The sequence below is a fragment of the Chlamydotis macqueenii genome, chromosome 4, assembly GCF_036417535.1.
Source record: "Chlamydotis macqueenii isolate bChlMac1 chromosome 4, bChlMac1.mat, whole genome shotgun sequence".
NCBI classification, from domain to species: Eukaryota; Metazoa; Chordata; class Aves; order Otidiformes; family Otididae; genus Chlamydotis; species Chlamydotis macqueenii.
The window spans coordinates 40,680,893-40,703,445 of record NC_141559.1 but is presented as its reverse complement, the minus strand read 5'-3'; the positions used below and the strand labels follow the sequence as shown (position 1 = coordinate 40,703,445).

General features: G+C 38.0%; 1 protein-coding gene across 2 annotated transcripts in view; it reads left to right on the top strand.

The window, feature by feature from the left end:
* The window catches only part of MARCHF1 (membrane associated ring-CH-type finger 1), a 249,725-nt gene that overhangs the window by 218,097 nt on the left and 9,075 nt on the right, over positions 1 to 22,553 (top strand). For both annotated transcript variants that reach the window (XM_086746884.1, XM_086746885.1), the window contains one exon: positions 5,072 to 5,252. In XM_086746884.1, coding sequence (XP_086603010.1) covers positions 5,072 to 5,252 — 181 coding nt within the window. The remainder of the gene's footprint in view (positions 1 to 5,071; positions 5,253 to 22,553) is intronic.

Genomic DNA, 22,553 nt, shown 5'->3' with positions numbered 1-22,553 from the left:
AAGGGTAGAGCACTGAGTTCCACAATGCACACAAGACTTCTGCAGAAAAAGTGCATTTTATACTTTACTACAGCGACAGAAAAATTGGCCAGTTTTCTTAATTACCAAAGAGTAAAGTGGATTAGTGACAGACAGGTTAGGATAACTGCTGATTTTCCAATGAGAGTTGAGATTAGCAGCTATTCTCTTTAATGAGGGTAAAATTGTTACCTTGCGTGTGAAGGAAAAGCTACACACCTATTGGAAGCTATCTATATCTCTTGCAATAAGCAGCTCGGATGATGACTAACCGTCTAGATTGTAATTTTGATTGCTATGACTTTGCCAAACTAAACCGCTGTCAGGAAAACTTGAAAATTTCCCATGTGAACTTTTACTTCATACTGATTTCAGTTGGCTTTTTAAACGGAGTTTATGTAAGAAATGTTCGTCTATATGGAAAAAAAAAATCTTTATTTCATGAGAAGTAGAGGACAGTCATCCAGGATAGCTCTTGCTGTTTTTCTGAAAATCAGCCTAAATTGAATTAGCATCTGAATGTCTACAAGCTGTAGCCATCTTGTTTCATACTTCCCTTCCTGCCTTCTAACTTTTGCAATGAGCAGGACCAGGGGAAACAAGGGAAAACAGTTCATAGTCATGGAATTAAAGACAGCACAGCAATACCACACACTGAAGATGCCTCACTTCTGAGTGCTTAGTTTAGCGGCATCTCATGATTTTAATCCCGTAAGAAATTTCTCTCATTTATGTATGTATGGTGTCAATATGCCCTTCAGTGAAGGAGATGGTATACCTTAAACTACTGGCAACTTTACTTACTCATTTTGCATCATCATTATGGTGCAAAGTTTAATATGTCACATACAATTTCTCAATCAAGTATGCATTATCAGTGAGTTTTTCAGCATCGTTTCAATGTGCCTTAAATTCAATTAATATTTTGAACAGAAAGAGATACTGAAAAGTAATTCTAAAATGTTCTCAGTAAACTTGTTGAACTTCTAATTTTTACATACATTGTTCTCTAAAAATTTTCTAAATTGAACTATTCTGTTTCTATTTGACAATTATTTTTTTTTAAATGTAGGGAACATACAAGAAATCTGCAGTGCTTTTAATATGAATTATGCAAAATCTTTCACAAAGACTAATTTTGTTTTCAGTTTAGCATTTTTTCCCTGAAAAAAAAGTTACATGTGCTGATTTTTTTTTTTGCATTAGAAGAGAACCTGCTATTAAAAAATATCCTTTACAGAATTTTTATGGATTTTTAACTGATATATGCACAGTGTTGGCATAAATTTCCCTGTTTGGTACATATGTGTGCTGAAGGTTCTAGAAACAATTCTGTGCTAGAGAAATATGTACTGGGTAATTAAAATATTGGCATATAAAGCAAAAACTTAAGCATAAGAATAACTGCCCTGTTAGAGCATTATTTCGTAAGGTTTCACAATGAGCTTTCTTTAAAGAAAAATAAATATTCTGTGATTTCAATGTGTAGGGACATGCTTGTGGGTGTATATTATACACACATACCTACACAAAAATTTTGTATATCTGAATCAGAATATCATCTAATAGCTCGTATATGCTGTGTTGTTTGGTCTACACATGTTTTATACAGCAAAATATCTTTTGGAGCCTTGTTCTCATCTTTTCCCCCAGACAAGCGAGATCCTGTTCATAGGCAGGAATCTTTAAAGCACTATGCTGTCAAACCTACTGAAAAAAAAAAAAAAGAAAAAAGCAGACCCAATTTGTGACTATAAAGGGATTCTAACTGGATTCTAACTATAAGGGTTTGGTCAAATAACTGATTTCCCTCCTTTCCCTTCAATTTCCAGATAGTGAGTATTGCTCTATAATGAAGGCCATTTATCTACTAAAGGACTAGAAAGTTGAGAAAAGCTGAGTATGTAAATTCTGTAGGTGTGTTTGGGCAGCTGGAACTGCAGCTATTAACCACCATCAGTGCTGTACTACAACATGGAAATAAATCAGTATAGATTTAGCAATTTATATATATTTTTTTCTTTATAGTGGAGAGTGGCATTTTTTTTAAATCAACTCATTTCTAAAGCGTGTAAGCAAATTTTACTCTCAGGATAAGTTCAACCCTCTAAATAGTTAGTCTGATGGGTGAAAAATTTGAAGAGCTGTGATTCTGTGAAAATAGGAAACTAGAGTGGAAGTTTTCTGCCTCCGACTTGGTTTAGACACGTTTCAGGCAAGTCTATGCTTTGTATCCCTACCTCAGTTCTGTTTGCACAACGTATTTTTAAAAACCTTTATTTACAATATATTTTCTATGATTTGTGGTAATGATATACATGATAGATAAATACAGCAAAGGGCAAAGATGCACAAAATTCTGATTCAGTACTAATGGCTGAGCAAGATATTACAAGTTATCTGGTCCAAGTCTTTAAAAGATACTTAAGCAGTTAGCCAGCAGTCTGTTTCAATAGCTGTCAGGCACCCATATATCTTTAAAGACTGACTGTGAGTTTAGGTAGCACAAATTTATTTTAAACTGATTTCTTCTGGCTAAGCAAATAATGAAGAACTAAATTGCACCAAAGAGCATTCACGCTAGTGAAAACCATGCCTTTGGTTATTTTCTCTGGACTTTAATTCCATTTGAAGCTTGTTTTTATTCTCGTTACATATTTCATGGTTTTAAAGCTAGAAGAGGCCATTAGATTGTTTAGTTCGAGCTTCTGTATAATGTAAGTTATTAATGTCACCCTGTTATTTATACATTTAGCTTGTAACTTCCGTACAGCAAAAGCACAAATAGAATGTATAATTCATATAGTGTTTTTCTGTAAAAGTATTTCTACTAAAGAATACTTCCATTCATTTCAAATTTGCAGTGTCACTTTATCTGAAGATCCCAGTGGAGTTTTAGGCTTGTATTTTAGCTCTTACAATAATTTTAAACAATTCTGGCAGTAGTAGAAAAATGGCTCTTGGGTACATAGCTTAGTTGTCTAATTTCTAAATAGTTTAAATACTAAGCCTGTGAAATAAATTATGTATAGCTTGAATTTAAGTGAACAAAGAATACTAGTTTTCCTTTGGGAAATAGCTTTAATTTAAAACGAAAATGATGTTTTTAATGTAATGCTCAGCTGGGAATGCATTTGCTAGCAAAATAGCTATTTGGTGTTCTGAAAAGTTAGTTCTGCTTAAGCTACAGGCTCAATAAGTAGTCAGCGTATAGACAGTTTCCATTTAAGAACTAAGCCACTGATGCATCTAGCTTGACTGGATTAATAAAGAAAAGAATGTAAATGGAGTTCTTGTAAAATGTCTCTCAAAAAATGAATGTGTGAAAGATGGAAGTTGCGGGGATTTTCTTCTCCCCTCTACTCCCATGGGGTGTGAGATGCTGAATGGGCACCTTTGCAGACTCTGAAACCTGGCTTTTGTGTGTCAGATTTCTGGAGCTTCATTTTTTGGGGTCGTTTTTTGTTTGTTTGTTTGTTTGTTTTTCTTTAATCTCTTTCTTTCTATATATCCAGCAAAGCAGCTTTGTTCTGCTTTCCTATTATTGTAGATTCATTTCCACTCTAGGCTATACCATGGAAGAATAGTGAAGCTGTTGGATTTGATCCATAGATCTTTCTCTTAGACATTGACATTTCCTCCTCCCCTTGCTTGTAGACTCAGCAGCCTCAGTGCTGTGCTGTAGCCAGTGTTTCACAGGGTGTCTCTGCCTCCTGGCGTATGCCAGGTGCTCCTGTGCTATGAAGAAGGTCGCCCTTCTTCCCTAACCTGTCCTGTAGGAAGATAACCTCACCGCAGGGCCTTCCCCAGCCCTTTCCTACCCCTGAAGCAGTGTGGCCACAGCTTTCTGCATAAAGGAGTGAGTTATTCCTCAGATGTGTTCACACTTTTCTGCACACACATATCTGAGGGTGCCTTTCCTAAGTAGTATGTTTCTAAGCTCTGAGTTTCGTTTCTGTGACAGCAGGATCTATGCTGTTGTTGCTACTTCCCTATTTTGAAATAATATTTCCCAAGCTTGAGCTTTTTTTTTTTTTTCACCTTACATGCCAGTTTGACACTTAGGATTTTGTTTTTGTTAGGGGTTTTGTTTTGTTTTTGTGGAGTGGGGATGGGAGGGAATTACTCTTTGCTGAGATGAACCTCCTTAACTTCAGGTGTTTGATTCAGCCTTCCCTCACCGTAGAGCTTTCTCTGCCTTCACAGAGGCGCTTGCTGATAAAGTTGTCATTGGTTTTGATGGGTGAATGCTTTCCTGATATGACTGGGAGTTTGTTTGGAAGAGGGGAAGACCACCAAGACATTTGGACACGTGTCACGGAAGAAAACCATCAGATTGTGATGTTAGAACACTGATCACTTTATAAAAAATTGCAATGCGAAAAGCTCTGTATCCCATTACAAGGTAACAGCAGTTCTGGGACCAGCCTCTATCTTGGGGTCTGTTTGTATTTGTAGTTTCTGTTTTCCCAGATAACACAGCTATCTGCTTCAAAGGAACAGTGAAGAATGAAAAAGAGGAAGAACGATGACTTTTTTAACACCTGCCTCCTAAAAAGTCGGGGTGTGTGTGTATACACGGTGCCATACGCATGACTCCAGAGTACTCAAAACTGTTCTCTAATCCTTTTAACTATGTAACTCCAAAAAGGTATCCTAGGGACTTTTTGTACTTTTCATACTGGATGTTTTCTGCTAACTTTGGGTATTTTATTGGCACTACTAACAGACCAAGAACTATTCAGCTCTTAGAAAGAGCACTGGTATTTGTTTTAAAGGTTTTGCCACACAGAAAGGGGAAAACCAGTGTTATTTCTATTGATTCACCTTCAGGCCATGTAGCAAATTCAAAGAGAAATAACTAAGTGAGAAGAAATTACTAAGTGGCAGAAGGGAACACGGAATATGTTCCTGGGCCTCAATCTGAAAGGTCATATACGTGGCATCTTATGAATGTCAAGTCTGAAAATGAAAAAGCAGTGTAAATAAACCGGTGCCATTGCATTGCTCGTTGGCAAGTTCCCTCACTAGCTCTTGCTGTCCTTCCTGTCAGGATCTGTCACTGTGAGGGAGATGATGAAAGCCCCCTCATCACACCGTGTCGCTGCACAGGGACCCTGCGCTTTGTTCATCAGGCCTGCCTGCACCAGTGGATTAAGAGCTCAGACACACGCTGTTGTGAACTCTGCAAGTACGACTTCATAATGGAGACCAAGCTCAAACCTCTTCGGAAGGTATGGTGCTTTTGGATTTAATTATCTTCAAGTGTCAGGTGGCCAGAATGGCTCTGCAAAGTACTGGCACAATTAAAAAAACATCTGCCTATCCAAAATGGCTTGGTATTTTTTATTGTTAAATCAGTTCCGATGATTTTATTTCTATGTTCAAGTTTGTTAATTTACAGCAGCAGAGGATTTTGAATGAAGAGCCTCTTACAGCACACATGCAATATAAATACATAAATAATTATTTTTTTTGTAGTCAGAATTTTTATCTTCAGCTTTTTGTTATTGGCTCATCTGCCTATTTTTAAGCCAGAAAGAAATCTTATGTATCACGTTTTCCTCCTGAATGACACAGGCCTGTTCACCTAGTAATTTTTACATTGAGCCGATAACTTCTGGTTGAGAATGAGGCTTATACCAATGTGGAGACAGCAATTATGAAGTAACACCATCAATCAATTTAGCTGCATCTGTTCTAACTGTTACACTTGTGGGCAAATTAATCACTTGTACATTAAGATTAGTTAATGGAATTTAAACTGCAGGGCGATCTTACATGCTGGAAGTCAAATGTATGCTATCTGCACTCATCCGTTTTCCAGGATAAATCAATTTAATGTACAGAGGTTGTCAGTATAGGGAAGGTGAAGAGTTCGTTAAACATATGTGGGTTTTGTTGTCTTTGGAGTGAATAATTTCTCCTCTAATTTTTCTCTAAAAGTGCTCTCAACCTTTTTGGGTTTTCTTGCACCTTTGAAGTTTGAGTCAATCTAGAAGAGGGCAAGTTTTCATTTAAATAAATTTCAGTGTGAGAGCCCTTGAAAAACATGTAGAAACTATTAGCCTATGATTAGGATATGTATACGTAGTAGTGTTTAGATGGCAAAAGTAATTTTGTTTTTGTCAGCCTTGCACTGGTAGCAGCACTTCAAAGAAAGGAGAGCAAATGGAATCCCTTCTCATTTCCCATACAGAGAAATTTTCTAGTAAGTCCCTGATGATAAACCACTTCTGAAGAGAGAATTGGGATTGATTTGACAAGCAAAACTTGTGATAGGAAAGGACACAGTTCTCAAGTGCCGGCTAGATCTTGCAAGGTAGACTGGAAATTGAAATAGATGTAAATAAAAAATGGATCGCTAAAAACTTAATTATATTGACTTAGATTTTAGTAATTGCAGATCAATTTTAATTAATGTGACAGGAAGGAGATAATTGTATAAAACCCCTGCCAGTAGCATATATTTGGGGGATTTTTCCTGTATATATGTTTCTATTTTCAACACCAATTGCTTTAACCTTCTATCTAACAAGTACACTTGCAACAGCCACTTTCCCCAAGAGAATATATAGATATCAGTATTTTTAACAAAAGCTTTTTCCTGATTGCATTAGATAATAGAGCATTTTTCAAAAAACTGAAAGAAAATTTATAGCATCTAAGGAGAAGTGGAATGAAAAATGTGCGTAACCGTTGATACCAGAAATAGTAATTTTTAACTCTGTGTGTGTGGTCATTGCTGCCCCCTCCACACTTTTTTTTTTCCCCAATTGAAATAAATTAATGGAATACTGGCAGATTGAGAGTGGTAATGTAATTCTTGCAAGTCTGTCATTTCTTAATTGAATGATTACCACCTTATTTAGTTTATCATTGGTTCTCAGGTATGTTTTTGATTTATGACATAGGAAAGATTAGCTTCTTGTTTCAGACAAGATATTTTTGCTTCTGCTCAAAGCAATGCCCAAGTGTAGTTTATCTGCCTAGCAGTAAATGCTGGCAACATTCCCCCCTTCAAATGCAATGCTAACAAATATATTATGGACCCAGCATCTAATTACAGAGCCTTTCTTATAATTTTCACCCATTTCAGACCGCAAAACCAAAGCTTCCAAAGATTTCAAAGTTAAAATTAGTTATCCTTTTTGCATTTATAGTATTCAACTGTGACACCCTTCATATGTTATATTAGACTTAATATATCATCCCTAACAAGTGTATGCACTGTCATCATCAGCATCGTTCACAAATTTATGAAACACTGAACAGTTTATGAGAAGCTGTTTTGTAAACCAAGCATTTTTACAGCATAGCAAATAAAGTGTAAGGGAGGAAAGAGTGATCATCAAGAGACCTGCCAAGCAAGCACTGCTGACTGGTAACTTTCCACACAAATTTCTTTTATAAAAAATCACTGAAGTGCTGTTTTGTCAAAACTTATGTGTTTTGCAAAAGTGGAAAGTTCAGATGAAGCACTGTCAGATTTCTTGCAAGCTTTTACGGAGCCTAGAACCTCAGCTGTGCAGCATTCAGATTTTCTGAAGATGGCATGAAGACTGATTACCAGAGACCAAAGTGCTGTGGGACAGGCAGCTCCTAAAGCTGAAGCTCTCCACAATCCTGTCTCCTTGTTGCAGGATCTGAAAGCACTGCAGACTCTAGGATATCCAGACCTTCCTGAGAGCTTTAGGTTTTGCTAAGGCTTGGCTGTGTACTAGACCCTGAGAACCTTCAGACTCCAGCACTAAGTTCAGCCTGGTAGCAGTGAATTAAAATTTCCCATACCTCTGGAATTGTCTGGTTGTAATGCCAAGGACACTATGAACAGTGACAGTTATATCTGGAAACGATGCAATTCTTGTCAGCTTTGCCATATGCTGAGTGGAAACAGCAAAACTGACAAAAAAAAAAAAAAAAGGTTTATTTTGCTAATAAACTTTGAGGAATTCTGAAAACAGATTTCGTGTTCTAAACAAAAGACCACAGATTTAGTTCCAACAAAAGAGTACCTATTCAGTTCCATAAGAAACTCATTTTATTAAAAAAAAAAAAAAAAAAAAGGAAATTATTTCCCCTAGAGTGAAAGTTTCTGGCCAGCTCCAGAAGATGCCATTTCCATGGCCATTAGACCTGGATTTGAAGTGGCATTCTGCAAGTGAGATGGTCACATCTCTCAACCAGTTTTGATTTTTAATCTCTACCTTACTCATAATGTGAGGTTCTAAAGTTTGGTTCCTGACTGTGCATTGCTTCATTGTGATGAATTTTATCGTAATACTTTTGTAACATTCCAACCACTGATCTCCTGAAGGGAAAAAATTACAGACCACAGAACTTAATTACAGGTATCTATACTTTTGTTTTTGCAGTATCACAGAAGTAGAATTTAAATATAAAACAAACTATCTGATTCGACTGGTGAATTACCATCCTTATTCATCCCTCAGCCTTTCATGCACCCTCAATGTTTCCTAACAGTTTTTTATCAAAGTGTAGGGTTTTATAGCAAAATTATGTTTGAATATCACGTCATACAGCTGTTATCACCCATAACTGACAATGTGCCGCATAGTAAGTTAGCATAAATCAAGATGCCTCTGTTAAATCAATAGGCTTGTGCCAATATGCAACAGTTATTTAATTACAGAATCCCTGAATGCACCAGACATCAAATAAAACTTAGTTTAATCATTTTAGTGAGTCTTTGCATTGAAGTAAACCTTTTAAGCGTTGCAGGCATGGCAAGTGTTTCGTGTATTTGAGCAGGTCTAATTACTTGGCTAAATATAAATTTAGAGATTAAATATTAAGCATTGCCTAGTGTGTCTGTTTTATTTCTCGTGGTCTCTGTTACGTCTATCTATGGTTATAAATAATGTAGTTGCATTTGTAGCTTTACCTTTCAGCATTTGCAATCCATAATGCAGAATTTCACCTTTAAAAAGTGACTTGATTTCTCAAAGAAGCTTGTGTGAGTTCCTTATTGAGCTCTCTCAGGTAACAGCTTCATCCTGAGGAAATCACTTCTTCTCTAAAAAGGGTGTAATCCTAGTAAAGTAGCACCTGCATTTCATATCTCTTGAATTTGGTGTTTGAAGTGTAGTAGAAACAGCAACTGAATGAAAATACTCTGACTATGAAATGGATTAAGTGTCAAATGAAAAGGCGCTTAAAATGCAGAAATGTCTTAAAATGGAGATTTCTCCACAATGTCTTGCTATACTTCAAAATGCTTTTCATATTTAAATTTTGCTGTCTAAGACGTCTGGTGTCTGATGAGATGTTTTACTTTGATGCATTATCCCAACAGATTATTCTGTGGTGTCAGATATGTCTATTTTCTCTCCTGATTTCGTTTTTTCTTTGAAATGATTTACAAATAAGGTCTTATTTATGTGAGACATAAGTAATATTGCACGTTGTTACCTGGTAGTTACTTTCAGTCATTAAGGAAGAGCAAAGTTTTTGTTTAGGGAAGCATTATATACCAGTTGAGATTGATTTTCTTTCTGATAGAAAGGATATCTGAATTCATCCCTTTTAACAATACGGGATCGAGAGTGTTCTTTTATAACAAAGTGATAAGTTTTTGTTAAATTAAACAGAAGCAAAGCCACTCTTAAAATACTTATAATGAAAGAAACTTGGTCTTCGTTTTTATTTTGAATCATAGAATCATAGAATCATAGAATGGTTAGGGTTGGAAGGGACCTTCAAAGGTCATCTAGTCCAACCCCCCTGCAAGGAGCAGGGACATCCCCAACTAGATCAGGTTGCTCAGAGCCTCATCCAGCCTGGCCTTGAACGTTTCCAGGGATGGGGCCTCCACCACCTCTCTGGGCAACCTGTTCCAGTGTTCTATAACACTGGAATATAGAATCTTCACTGGTTCTATAGAATCTTCTAGGTGCTTACTCCTCTTGTGTCCTGTATTTGCCTATATATTAATAAATGACACTTCTAAATGTGATATAAAGTGCCTACCTTTGGGTTTTACACCCTTGAACTCTGTAGAACTTCTCATGTACACAGCTGCTGTTGTTAGAGAAGGAGGAAGGAATGCTTTCTCTCTGCTTGGTGTAATTTATTTTGTAAAAACCAGATTGTAATAAGAGTGATAAAATGTCCCAGCCAACTTTAGCTCCCATACAGATTTGAAAGGTTTAAGTCCCAGTTAGAGATATGTGGTTCATGACTGCCCAGAGCAGGGTATTTAGATCCTGGAGAGAAGTTCTAGAACTGGCTAACTTAAATTTCCATACAAAGCAAACCCTAGTTCAAACATATCAGTGGCCTTTTGTGGTCAAGTTAGTGATTAACTGGTTAAATCAGTTTGGGGAAGATTTCAACTTGAGGGTGATGCCCAGCTGTAAGGCAGAGAAATCAGCAATTCCATAGGCTCCTTAAAAAAAAAAAAAAAAAAAAAGTGAATCACCATCACCTGTGGAAGGAACAGAAGAAAATAAGCATGCTGCTTTGAGAGCTATAATAGACAAAAGGAAAGCCTAAAGTGAATCTTTAAGTCCATTTTTTCTCCCAGACTTAACGTTTCCCTCTGGAGCAGGGATGCATCTGCTTCTGCTCCCTGTTGGAGTTAAAACTGCATTGGTTGCCTTTCTTTACAAAACAGTCATCCCCTGCACTAGTCTCGATCTAGTTCTTAGAGCTTTTAGCTAACATGCGAGAGCTCCAGATTCAGCTCCTTCTCTGTGCTCAGCACAGTCCTATAAAAAAAAGTAAATCTTAAAAAAAAATATTGACTGCCTGGAGGAATTAATTCATAACTGAATGCTTTGTGGATAAATCTTTTTTTTTTTTTTTTGCTAAAATCTGGTAGCATGCATGATAAATTCAGTGGTGACAAAATAAGTTAAGGGTCTTGATTTATTTTTGGTTTAATGTTAGATGGATAGTTCATATTTACATTCCTTATTTAAGAATATGGTGATCACTGCCAAAAGTGATATAGCCTGCAGAGACATCTTTGTGAAATCCTGCTATGAAATCAAAATTGGTTGCCATTAGAAACTAATTCTCCCACCAGACTAGACTCTCAGAACCAGAAGTGACCTGCAGTCTTCCAGAAAAAAAAAAAAAACTTTGAGCGCTCATTACTGTATTGCTTGCTGTTTACTTCTTATTGCCCTGTGCTGTGAAGTCTGAACCCTCTGGCTCTTTTATCAGTTTTTTAATAAGGCCCGTGATAAGAAGTGATAGCTAATATTGCATAGGTCGGGTAACATTGACTTGCTGTGGGATTAGTTCCCTTTTAACCCAATTTGGTGAATACTTTGCAGTCCTTAACACAGAAGATCCTACATTTCCTTTTGATTTCTGGTACAGCTGCGTAGCATCGTCAAGGCAACCTGCTCCCCTCTTTTCTTTCTTCCAGTAAGCTGTCTCAAAACATCACTAGCCTCAAATCTTTTCTTGTCATATGTGGGGTCAGACACTTCACCGGTATGCACAAAGGCACAAAGCTATTACTTTCTCATTGGCTATCATGTCATTGTAGTGAATAAGTTTGTGCTCAAGGGAGAATGTGTATATTAAACCTTTTAAAGTAAAAATAATTCTATAGCATTTATATCTTATTGTGATGCCTTGAGGATGAAAGGAATTACTTTGTTCAGACAGTTGTATACTTAATTTTTGAGAGTAATAGAGCATTACTGCTAATTTATCTGTATATAGATAGCATTCTGTAGTTTGTAGAGTAATGTTTTCTTGAATTTTGTGCCATAGCGAGAATAATAGATCTTAGCTTTCTCGTAGTGGTAGAATTTGGACTGGCTTTTCATCTTCATATTTCTTTCTCTTCCATCCAACATAGCTTTTATTCACACAGCTGTTCCAGTTCCCATGGACTTTTGAGGAGAGATTCTGACCTGTTGTGCCTCATACCTTGAAACTACCATAACATATACCCTTATGCTTGTAGAAAGCCATCTTACTATGATATGTTGCTGGGACACACCCATGTGCAGCATCCTTCCTGGAGGTGGAACAAGATGTTTTTATCATTGTTGCTTTGAATTTGCATTCTTTTAAGAAAGAAACAAAAAAAATCCTCTACCAGAAAATGGAATAAAAACTATTTTCTCTTCTAGTTAGCTGCTAGTAATCAAATTTGCTACCTCTGCTGCTCAGTAACATTTACAAAAGCAAAGGGAGTTCAGGAGATTGTCCAGCTCTGGGTGTTAGTGGTGTTATCCACTATAGCACAGAACCATGAAAATGAGCTCTGGGAGGTACAAATCCTTCTGTGCTTCCTGAGGCTGAAAGAAACAGTTTGGTCTGAGCTGTTTTATGGATGCAACTTGCATCAAAAGGTTTCACTTCCGTTTTACTTAGAGTCCTACCCCACACCCTGCAGTTCATCAGCCTCTCACTTGTTTTTTAAGAACTTCAGGTCTTCTTTTCACTTTTTAATTTCAGCCCTTTCAGTGTTCTGTTTTACAGCTTGGCCTCATCAACAGTTGTAACAGAGGAGGGGCTGGGTAGCTGAAGCATTGCAAATAATTAAGAGAATCTCTTTATATTGGCTTCACAACTAAAGAAAATGTAAAAGGAATGGTGCCCTGACACAAAATGTATAGCTAGTAATATAAAATTGAAAGACCATAATCAACCCAAGCATTGAACTAAACCAGTCATTGTTATTCATGAGCTTTTGTTAAAAAGCCATTTTTACTGTTTAATTTTGAAGCTAGGGATTTTACTGGCTCTAAAGGGAATGGACCGCTATTCATGATCTCATTAATGTATGTATTAATCTCTCACATAACTAGTACATACAATTTTACAGTGGTTATTTGCCTCAAATTTATTTTGCCTGGGACCTCTTGATGTGAGAATGATCTGAACTGAGTTTTAGTTCACAGGCTGATGCTTGCTTGTTGGTGGAATGCATGCAAAAAATAGCTCATCTTGAACATAGTGATGTTCTCTTGAACGCAGCAATACATTACTTGATCTGAATTATGATCAAATGGGATAATTATCAGTTTATTCAGTATATTTTATAATTTTTAGTGTTAATTTAATTTTATTCCTGTAGCATTTTATTAAAATTACTTGGAAAAAAAAAAGAAACTTTTCCTCCAGGACTTACTCAGATCTTTATTCATCTGCTCCAATTTATATGTGTCAAAATTAGAATGTCTGGCATTTGTTGGAGGTTTTTCAGAATGAATAGCTTCCCTCAGCTCTTTGCCAGAGCACTGGGTTGTAGTTTTGTGTTAGATACTGTCGCCTTTCCTCAGCGCAAATTTTCGCTATTTCATTTTTATTTGATTAGATCAAAAGAGTCTCTCTTGTGGGAAAATTAAAAGACAGCAGGTAACTGTAGCTATTCATTGGGAAATCAGTATTCTTTCTCAAGTCCTATTTATAGTTAATTAAGCATGTTAGCTCCTTTTTAAAATCTTGGTTACATGGCAATTCAAACTTATAAATCCAGATATGTTTAAATAACAATGTATTTTAAAATACTGGGTACAAGGACATTTAAACCAAGCCACATCTTTGTGACTGATTTCATTAAGGGAAGATCAGAAGTAGAGTTACACTTTCTATACAATGTAGGTCAGTTGCTCTTACAGCTTCAGGAAGAGAATAGTGGCCATTTAAATAGAATTAGTGTTCAGGTTCACTTGTACTATTGATTTAGTGGGTGATGGAGGGGGGCAGAAGAATTAGCATCTTTGATCTATAAAAGTGATGGAGAGAAAATGAGATAAAAAGACATGCAAGGTGTTCTTGAGGTTCATCCAACAGTACCAAATGGCTACTCTTCATTCAGTGACTTTCAGATACAGCTACTTTCCATTTCCAGTCAACTATACTCCTTTTCTCACAAGACTCCTTAGCATGAGAAAGTACCTCCGTACCCTTCCTTCCTCTGCTGGCTGCTGTGCTTCCTATTCCTTGCTACTCTACATTCCTCTTACCACAAGTGATGCTGAAGGTCCTTGGGCTATAGCGGTGCAATACATGCTTCCGAAGGCCAGGTTGCACAGCAAGTTCTCCAGGTAAATGGCTTTAGGTTTTTATTCTGTAAGACACAAATTAGAACTCTAAGGAATTTTACATATTGAAAAGAGTGTTTAAATTACTAATGTATCAAATGGGAGAATAAAGGACATGATCAGCAAACAAAAAAATGACCAAGCACATTTAGTAGAAGGCAGTAATGAGAATTTTCATACTTACACTGGTCTAAGAGAATGCAAACTTAGGTGAAAAATATTTTCTAGGTGGAATAACTAATATTCTGTTGTAACTCCTGGAGAAGACGCTGTACATAATTTGTAACTACAGTAGCTAAATAAACAGGAAGTATATTTGTCAATTTAGCTTTTGGATTGTCACCGGTTTTATTTCATCAACTGTAATTTCAAAATGCATGCTTCAAGATAATCCTCAGCAGGCAAGGCAATTTGATATCGAGGAAATTAAGTAGCGAGGTGAATACTGAAGAGGAGATGATTCAAGTAAAGATTCTCTAACAAAACTCTGATCATATATTATAAATATGTCTCAGCTGCCTAAGAGAACAGCTCTTCAGAGAAATTCCACTATATTTGGACAGGACTAAAGAAAGCAGAGAGAGGTAAAAGACTGTAATGGGATGTTGATCTCCAGCATTTTTCTATATCCACCTTTCTCTCTAATTTCTCTCTTTCTTTTTTTTGTTTCTACCATGCCATCCCAGCCTTCTGTCCACATCCATCACACTATTTAAGACCAAAATGCACTCAGATGTGCAAATGGAGCCCATGCTACTTGGTGTTCAAAGTCAGAGACTCTGGCACAGACTGTTGGGAGATGGTTTGTTGTGGCTGCTGTAGTGCAGGAAGGATTTATGGCTGCTTTGACTTCTGCACAATCCGTCTCAAGTCCAGCATTGACCATGTGTCATGGCTGCTCTTCTATTGCCCATAGAGTACATACTGTAAAATGCAGCACCCCCACCTGCTTTGGTTGGAAAATAAAATCTCAGCTTGACTGGCCTTGCAGAAAAATTCTGATCTGTGCTTTGTGGTATAGTACTTACTGTTTGATTTTTTTTTTTTTTTTTTTTTTAGTGTTGTGGGGGTTTTTTTTGTGTGTCTAAGTTGTTGTTGTTTGAGAGCTGGACTGTGATTTAAAGGCATTTGTACTTAGTGACTGGAGGAAAATGTCATGCCTTCAATTAGGTGTGCTGCTCTTTTGGAAAGACGGAGTAGACAGAGGCAGGAGACAACTAGCTGCAAAGAGAGTAAAAGTGACACGCAAACTAGACCCTCTTGATAGAATGATTGTAGAAATACTGTAAGGAGAGCAAGTAACAGTGGCATCTGCTTCTATTCTTGACTAACTGTGATAAAAGTTAGTGAAGACACAGATTCTACCCCTTTTTTCCTTGCTTCTTTATGGGTTGCCCATATGTAGCTTCTTTTTTTTTATTATTTTTGAGTAATAAAGGCGTGTGCCCAAGCACCTAAAGTACATCTTTTCTAGAGCTCTAGATGTGTGTCTCTTGTTTTTAGTACCAGACATTCTCCATAGTTTTGCATTATGGTGACAGTTCACTCCTGACCAGTGGTTTAATGTTTCACCTGCCGTTTATCTGTCAGGATTATCTTTTTGGATAAGGCAGCTGAAGCCTACTGTGCTAGGAGATAACGATCCTTTTCTTAAATAGCTTAGAAGGCAAGAAAAGAAACCTCAATTGTAAAAGAGAAGCTCATGATAGTACTGAAGGCTGATTGTGTGGACCTCTGTTGAACAAAGAATTGGTTAATGTTTCGGCATTCAAAGAGGATGCTTGAAAAGTAAACACTTTGCAGAGTACTTTTGCATTCTATATATTGATATAAAATAATTTCTAGCAGATGGGAGCTAGGAAGAAGCTCCCAATGTGGAGAGATTATGCTGTAATTACTTGCCATGGGGTTCCTTGCATGTTTCTCTGAAGCATCTGGTGTTGGCCCCTGTCCGAGACAGAGGATTGGATTTGGACATGATGTCTGGCTATGCATGCATTTTCAAAGTATAGCATTTTTTTTTTTGTTTATTCTGCATTAGGATTATTAGGATGCAGGTACTGGAGTTCTTCTAGTTGGTAAATTACAAGTATTCTCAATAGTACTTCCAGATTGCAAAAACAGCTACTTCATTTTAGAAATTATCTTCCCAAATGACTTAATACCCCTATTTTACACTTTTTAAGGGTAGGCTAATTGATGACATACACACCTAAAAACTGTGTAAGTTTGTGAAGAGTGCACACTGATTATATCACTCAAGTCCAACTCCTTTAACTGTCATTTAAAAAAAGAAAAGAAATATAGCACTGTCTTGATTTCAATAAAACTGATTTATTATTTCTTTGCCGATGATCATCTTAAGGTATTTAGCCAAGTGAGATTTTTCATTATGTAGTTCTTTTATTACTCTAGGCATGCATATCACACATAAAAGTGCATTAAAGTGTGTTTCTCTTTAGAAATTCACCCATTTCTGGTTCTCTTTTAAACTTCTAATAGGTGTTTTAAATACACCACAGGCATGCATTTGAACTCCAACTAGGTTTGTTTAGCGTCACCTAGAGACAGAAGATTTTAGGTAAAATTCAGACAGGTTTGCCAGAGAAGGATTTGTACCAGCTCCTCTAATGAGCTAACTAGATCAAGGTAAGGTTGTGCATAGATATGGCTGTATGATGCACCATATGACATTTTAAAATTAATTTTATTTTGGTGTTCCATGGCTAAAGTAGCAGGGGTCTAATTCTGGTCTTCGATTCTTGATCCTTACAAGAGTTTCTTCTCTGAGATGTATCTTAAAACAAATTTGTTTTCTGTGGATCTGCTCATTTCTTCCTCTCTGAATGTGCTCTCGATGTATTTGGGGGATATAAGGCAGAGGAGGTGTTTTCATGGCCCAAATGCTTCTCTTTTCAGCCATCAGACCTGGCACATTCTGTTGGACTGTATGAGGGGCACTTCTCGTCTTGAAGCAGGATGCAGTGAGGCATGCCTCGTCCTTCTTTAAGATGCAGCCCCTCAGGCACATCCTGTAACCACTCGTTGTTTAGATGGCACAGAGTGGACCAAAATGCTTTCATTCAAATTACAAGGTTTGAAGTCTCATCTCTCATCAACACTTCAAACCTGCAGGAGGCTATTTTGTTCTCCTGATGTGTGGAGCCCTGTTGTCCTGTATTACTATTATTTCTTCCTCCTCCACCCACTACAGAAATTCCATTCCTGCAAACTACCATTGCAGCTGCTTTCCTCCAGCTGGTAGGTTGACAGTAGTGAACAGTTTACTGTGGAGCTTGTGCTGATTAGTACTTCAACAAGTGACCAGAAAACCCTCCCTAAACCACAGAAAATAAATAACTCTGAGCTCCGTGTTCAGACTACTGATATTTCTTCACTGCTCAGCTCACTTCATCATACACTGCTCCAGTTCTTAAGAGCTGGTCCTTCAGGCCTGGTTTGAGGTAAGAAAGGTGTTTTTTCTGCGTATTCCTAGTCTGTGTGCATAGTGCAGTTTCTGTAACAGCCCCTAGTAAATAATTTTAGCCCTCATTTTGCAGGCATGATTATTTCAAGATAGAGGTTGGCTCAAAGTCTTTCTTCAGGTTGTAAAAAAAAAATTCAGAAAGCGTTGCATGATGATTTTAGCTCTAGGTGAGAGCAGAAGGAAGTCCTTCTAGCTGTAGGTGCTGTTTAGATGACATTCATTGTCATTTTTTTTTGCTAAAGATGGATAGGGAGAAAAATGTCAGAACGGGAAAAATATTTAATATTAGCAATGTCATGCTTATAGCAGATTGCCCTGTCAGGCCTCCTTACATGCAATTTTTAAAAATAGGGTTCCTGAAAATAGCCAGGAGTTAAAAGTCCAAGCATTCATAGCATGTCACAAAGAAGCCCCTTAACTTCACCTCGATTTGGCATCCGCGGTGATGAGCCCCTGTGGGAGAGAGACCTTCTGCTGGAAAGGTGTGAACCTGCAAACCTGCAGTAGCTACGGAGTTGCTTCCGGAAATCTGTGCAGACAATATTTTGTGGCCAAAGTGACAGAAAATTGCCACTAGCAGGAGGCAACATGCGAACACAAAATGGAGATAGAGGCAGGCAGACAGTAAATCTGCAGTCTGAGGGCGGGGAAAAGGAGTACAAGCAGCAGAGTCTGCAGAGTGCAATTCTGTGGTGTGGTAACAGCTTTTGTGTGAGCAGTGTGAAGCTTTTGGTTCTGCATTGGGCCATCATGAAACGGTTTTGCAGAAAGCTTAGTGTATGGGAGGCAATTAAAATTGCAGATTTACTTCTGTCTATAAGAAGCGAGAGGCTGTATTGAAATCTCTAGGGGATGAAGCAGCATCCCCAGATCTGGTAACAACTGATTTTCAGAGGATATTAAAGAAAATATCCATTTTATTTGTGGCATATTGATTAACCAAGCTTTGATTAGAAGTGGCATGCAGGCAGGCAAATTTTGGTTCTTTAAAATAAATATCAGGGATTTTCTCAGACTATGTTACAGGAAAGGGAAGTGGTCAGCTACATATGATTTAGATGTTCCCTGTGAGCAGGCTATTAATTTTTTTTTTTTTTTCTATCCCCGGAAGACCCATGACTTCATTTTGTAATTGCAAGAGTGGATTCTGAAAGCAGTAACGATTCCCTTTACGTTTTAGAGCGAGATGGTCTGTAAGACACAAAAACCAAAAGGCGAAGTAGAAACCTAGAACAGGGCGGTGTTACAGCTGCGGCTTTCGGGATTATCACAGGCTTCTCTGGCAGCAAAGCACAGGAATTCAGGCTGAGGTGCCCCTCGTGTTTCAGAAGTAGCTGTAAGTAGTATCTGGGGTGGGAGGAGTGTTTCTGGTCACATTTACAATCCAGCTGCTTCCCTGTGACAGCTCAGTCTGGCTTCCCGGCAGGAATGTCTGCGGCAGTCTCCTGCCACCCTCCAGTGGTTTGCAGCCCACAGTGCAGGTGTGATGTTCGGAAAGCTGATTCAGAAAATAAAAAGGGGCTTGCGGGTATTTCAAGCTTTCTTCTCGGGTTACATATTTGCATTGAGGATTTGTTTGGTGGCTTGGATAAAAAGTCTTGTGTTTTTTTCGACGTTAGCACTCCTGCTCTGTGAGCATAAGTCATGCAATTGCTTGCATTTGTGGGATGTTAAACCGTTTGCATCTGCGATGATTTCCAGTCTGTGTTTGTAGAGCTGCCAGGGTAAAGGAATCTGTGGGTGGTGACAATCGGATGTACGACAGTGAAGGGGCGCTTTGGAGGAGGCTGGGCAAAAAATACAGTGTTTGCCTATCAATTTAGTGACTTAATAATTTGCAAGTCATTATCAATTTCTTATCTGATTGTTACAGTCTTCCATTTCTTTTTGTCTTTCCAGTGTCTAAAGCACCTTAGGAGTATTAACATACAAGTTTCGAAGGAAAATTGCATCTGAACACTTACTTCTGTGTTATTTTTCTGTCCTTGGTGGCATCTGATATACCTGTGGCATGTCACAGTGTCATCAACCTGGTGGTTCTACGTTTTTCCAGACCACTGATGAAGATAATAAAATGTGATGCCATTTATTTTTATCTTGCCATCATGTTCTGAATGTAGAGAGCCATGAGAACTGCAGAAGTTTCAAGATACATCAGGGGTGAATTTATCAGTGGCTAAGGAGGCATTAACGTGCTGTGCTGCCAAACTTACCCACCTAACTTTAGGCTATTTTGAGTCCTGAAGTATAAAGCACAAGCAAAAGGGGCTAATGCTTTCACTGCTCAATATACTATTGTCTCATAGCCTTTGCTATGGATTTAAAAGCAGTTTTTTATTTTATATAACTGTGCTTTCGTCCAAGCAAGTCTGTGCTAACATTAACAATTAAATTTTCGATTTAATCTTATTGCAAAAAAAAATCCTCAAATAGCGAATTGCACTTTTCTGCTCCAGGGCAACTTAAATTGCTGGCTTATCTACTAACATCACTCATCTAGCAGAGAGTGACAGCAGTCACATAGTAATCTCTGTTCAGCCAAGCTAAAATACATGAGTAGGACAGGAAAATTACCTCAGCTACCACGGGGATCACCAGGACTAGAGCACAAAGTTTAATTAAATTTCCCTTTCTGAGCTCAGACTGTCGTGACTGCAGTACAAGAGAACTGGAACTGCACCTTGGGCAGGGCAAAACAGAAGTGCAGCTTTGGGAGACACGAGGAGCTGTAAAATGCTCCCAAGTACTCTGAACCCCCTGCATCTGTCTGTGTGAGCAGGAGGCTCTCCCTGGTCCTTGTTCCTTTCTTGCATCCTGACTGAGAGTACGAGGTGCTCCACAGAGACTTCCAGTTCCAGGACGGCCCAAGCCCTGGTGGCCTCTCTGGTCTCCTGCCAGCCAGCGTACTCCTGGTGTGGGAAGGCACATGTGGATAGAACAGACACACAGACATGCTATCTTGTGGGAGAAGAAAAGGGGCCAGAGAGAGGAAGATGAGTCTGGTAGGCCTGGCGTTGCTTTCTGACTGGATTTAATCACAGGGTGTTAGCAAAAAAGGGCTGTGTGAGCCCATTTCTGCTAGCTCCCTCTCCTGTTATACCTTTCCCATAAATCTCAGCAGAGGTTTTTGTGAGCTTGTTCCATTATTTACCTATCCTGCCTGTTGGTTGTTTGTTTTTGTCTTTTTTTCTTCTGGCCTGCAAAATGTTTCAATTTAGAGTAATGGGACCAGCATTCTCCTCTGACTGTAAAACTGTGTATCAAAAGTTTTATTTGACTGGGCCTTCAGATCAACACTCTAAGGCTTTTGTGTATGTTACAGAGAGTAAAATGGCTATAATGAGACTGCAGGTAAACATGACAATGAAAATTTAGCACAGAATCTTCTCTCCAGTAGACCAAAAAGTGTAGCACCAGAGTTGAGATGACAGAATATTTCTGTTTAAGAACACAATTAATTCTTCTTTATGTTCAATATTGATCTCTCACAAAGCATCCACAGGTAAGTGAAGAGTTAAGGAAAAATCCTTTCTTCCATCTGGACAAAGACAAGTTTTTCTTTGGAAAGAAAGCCTATTGCAAGGCTTGAATTTAATTTTCACTGCAAAAAGGATGAAAGTCTCCAGGCCAAAAGCTGTGTAACCTGGTGACTGTAATGATGTGGTAAGACTGTGATTTTAATGCCACAGTCTGTCTGATCTGACCACTGTATACTACCTACATGAGCTACAATGCATGTAAGGTTCTAGGGTTTTGTTTTATTACTTTTTTTTAATGCCTCCCATTTTTCCAGACTGCCATACAAAACCCAGCAAGCTTAGTTTTCACTCCTAAGTAGGTGTATCAGAAACTGAAATGAGGTATCAGCTGGTAAATAAACTGCTAGCTCTGTCTCTTTGTCTATTACTCAGGAAATATTTCAGTTCTTCTAAACAGTTATTTAAGCCTTATGTTTGTGAAATTCTGGCAAGGGTTAGAAAACAGTCCAGACATTGTGTTTTGAGGCAACAGGTCTGAAACGTGCAAGCTTTAACTGCCATTAAAGAATGCAACTTGTTTGGCCTGGTGTGTACTGCTCTAAAACTAATGGTAGGAAGAAGCTTTTTTGAGAGTTAGCCCTCTTGGTGACGTTGCATTGACATTGCTCAACTTTTACAGCAGTTGTGCTCCTTTGAAATGTGACCAGGCAGTAAATAGTGTTCAGACTAGAAGAGTGGCCGTATTGGTTTAGATTAAAGTCTAAATCATCTAGCTTAGATGCTAACTCCAAGCAATTTAGGGAAATTTGTTATTTCGCAAAACCGAAGCAACCCAAAATTTAAATTTTAAAAAATTTAAACCTCTAAATCCAACCTTAGCATGGAAACTATTAGGAGCTGCAGGCTGTGTAGACCAAAGGTCCCTGTGGAGCTTTGCTGTCCCGGAGGTCAGCGCTGTGGCTGGGATGCTGAAGCACACACAGTTCAGTCTCACATTAGCGCTGCTGCAGAGAGGTGGCACTGCTGTATTGTGGTTTGTACGCGTCTCCTTCGTCAGATGCTAGCGACTGACCGAGATTATTCATCGGAATCGAGGCATTTTGCTTTTAAATGTCATATTCTTTCATCTGTTTTCAAAGGCAAGCGTCTTAGTAGAGAAGGGTTTTATTTTAAAGAAGGGCTGAAAAAAAAGATGTCTTCACAAGTGAGATTTAAAAAAAAATGCCTCGAGAGTTGCATTGTTCAAATGAAGAGAATAGACCATTTCATCTTAAAATAGCCTTAACTTAAGGTAGGATTTAGTGCCATAATTCTCAAACATATGATGGATTTAGTGCCATCATTCACAAACATGTGCCGGGAAGATTCTTCTTGCATTATTGAGGCTGTTTGACTGCTATCATGCATGATCTTTTCCACGTAATCGTCTTTTCAACTTAATCCTCAATGCAGTTGCATTTCTTATGCTTTTATTTTATGGGATGACTGTTCCACAGCTACATTCCTCTAATTTTAAGCAACTGAGAATAGTTT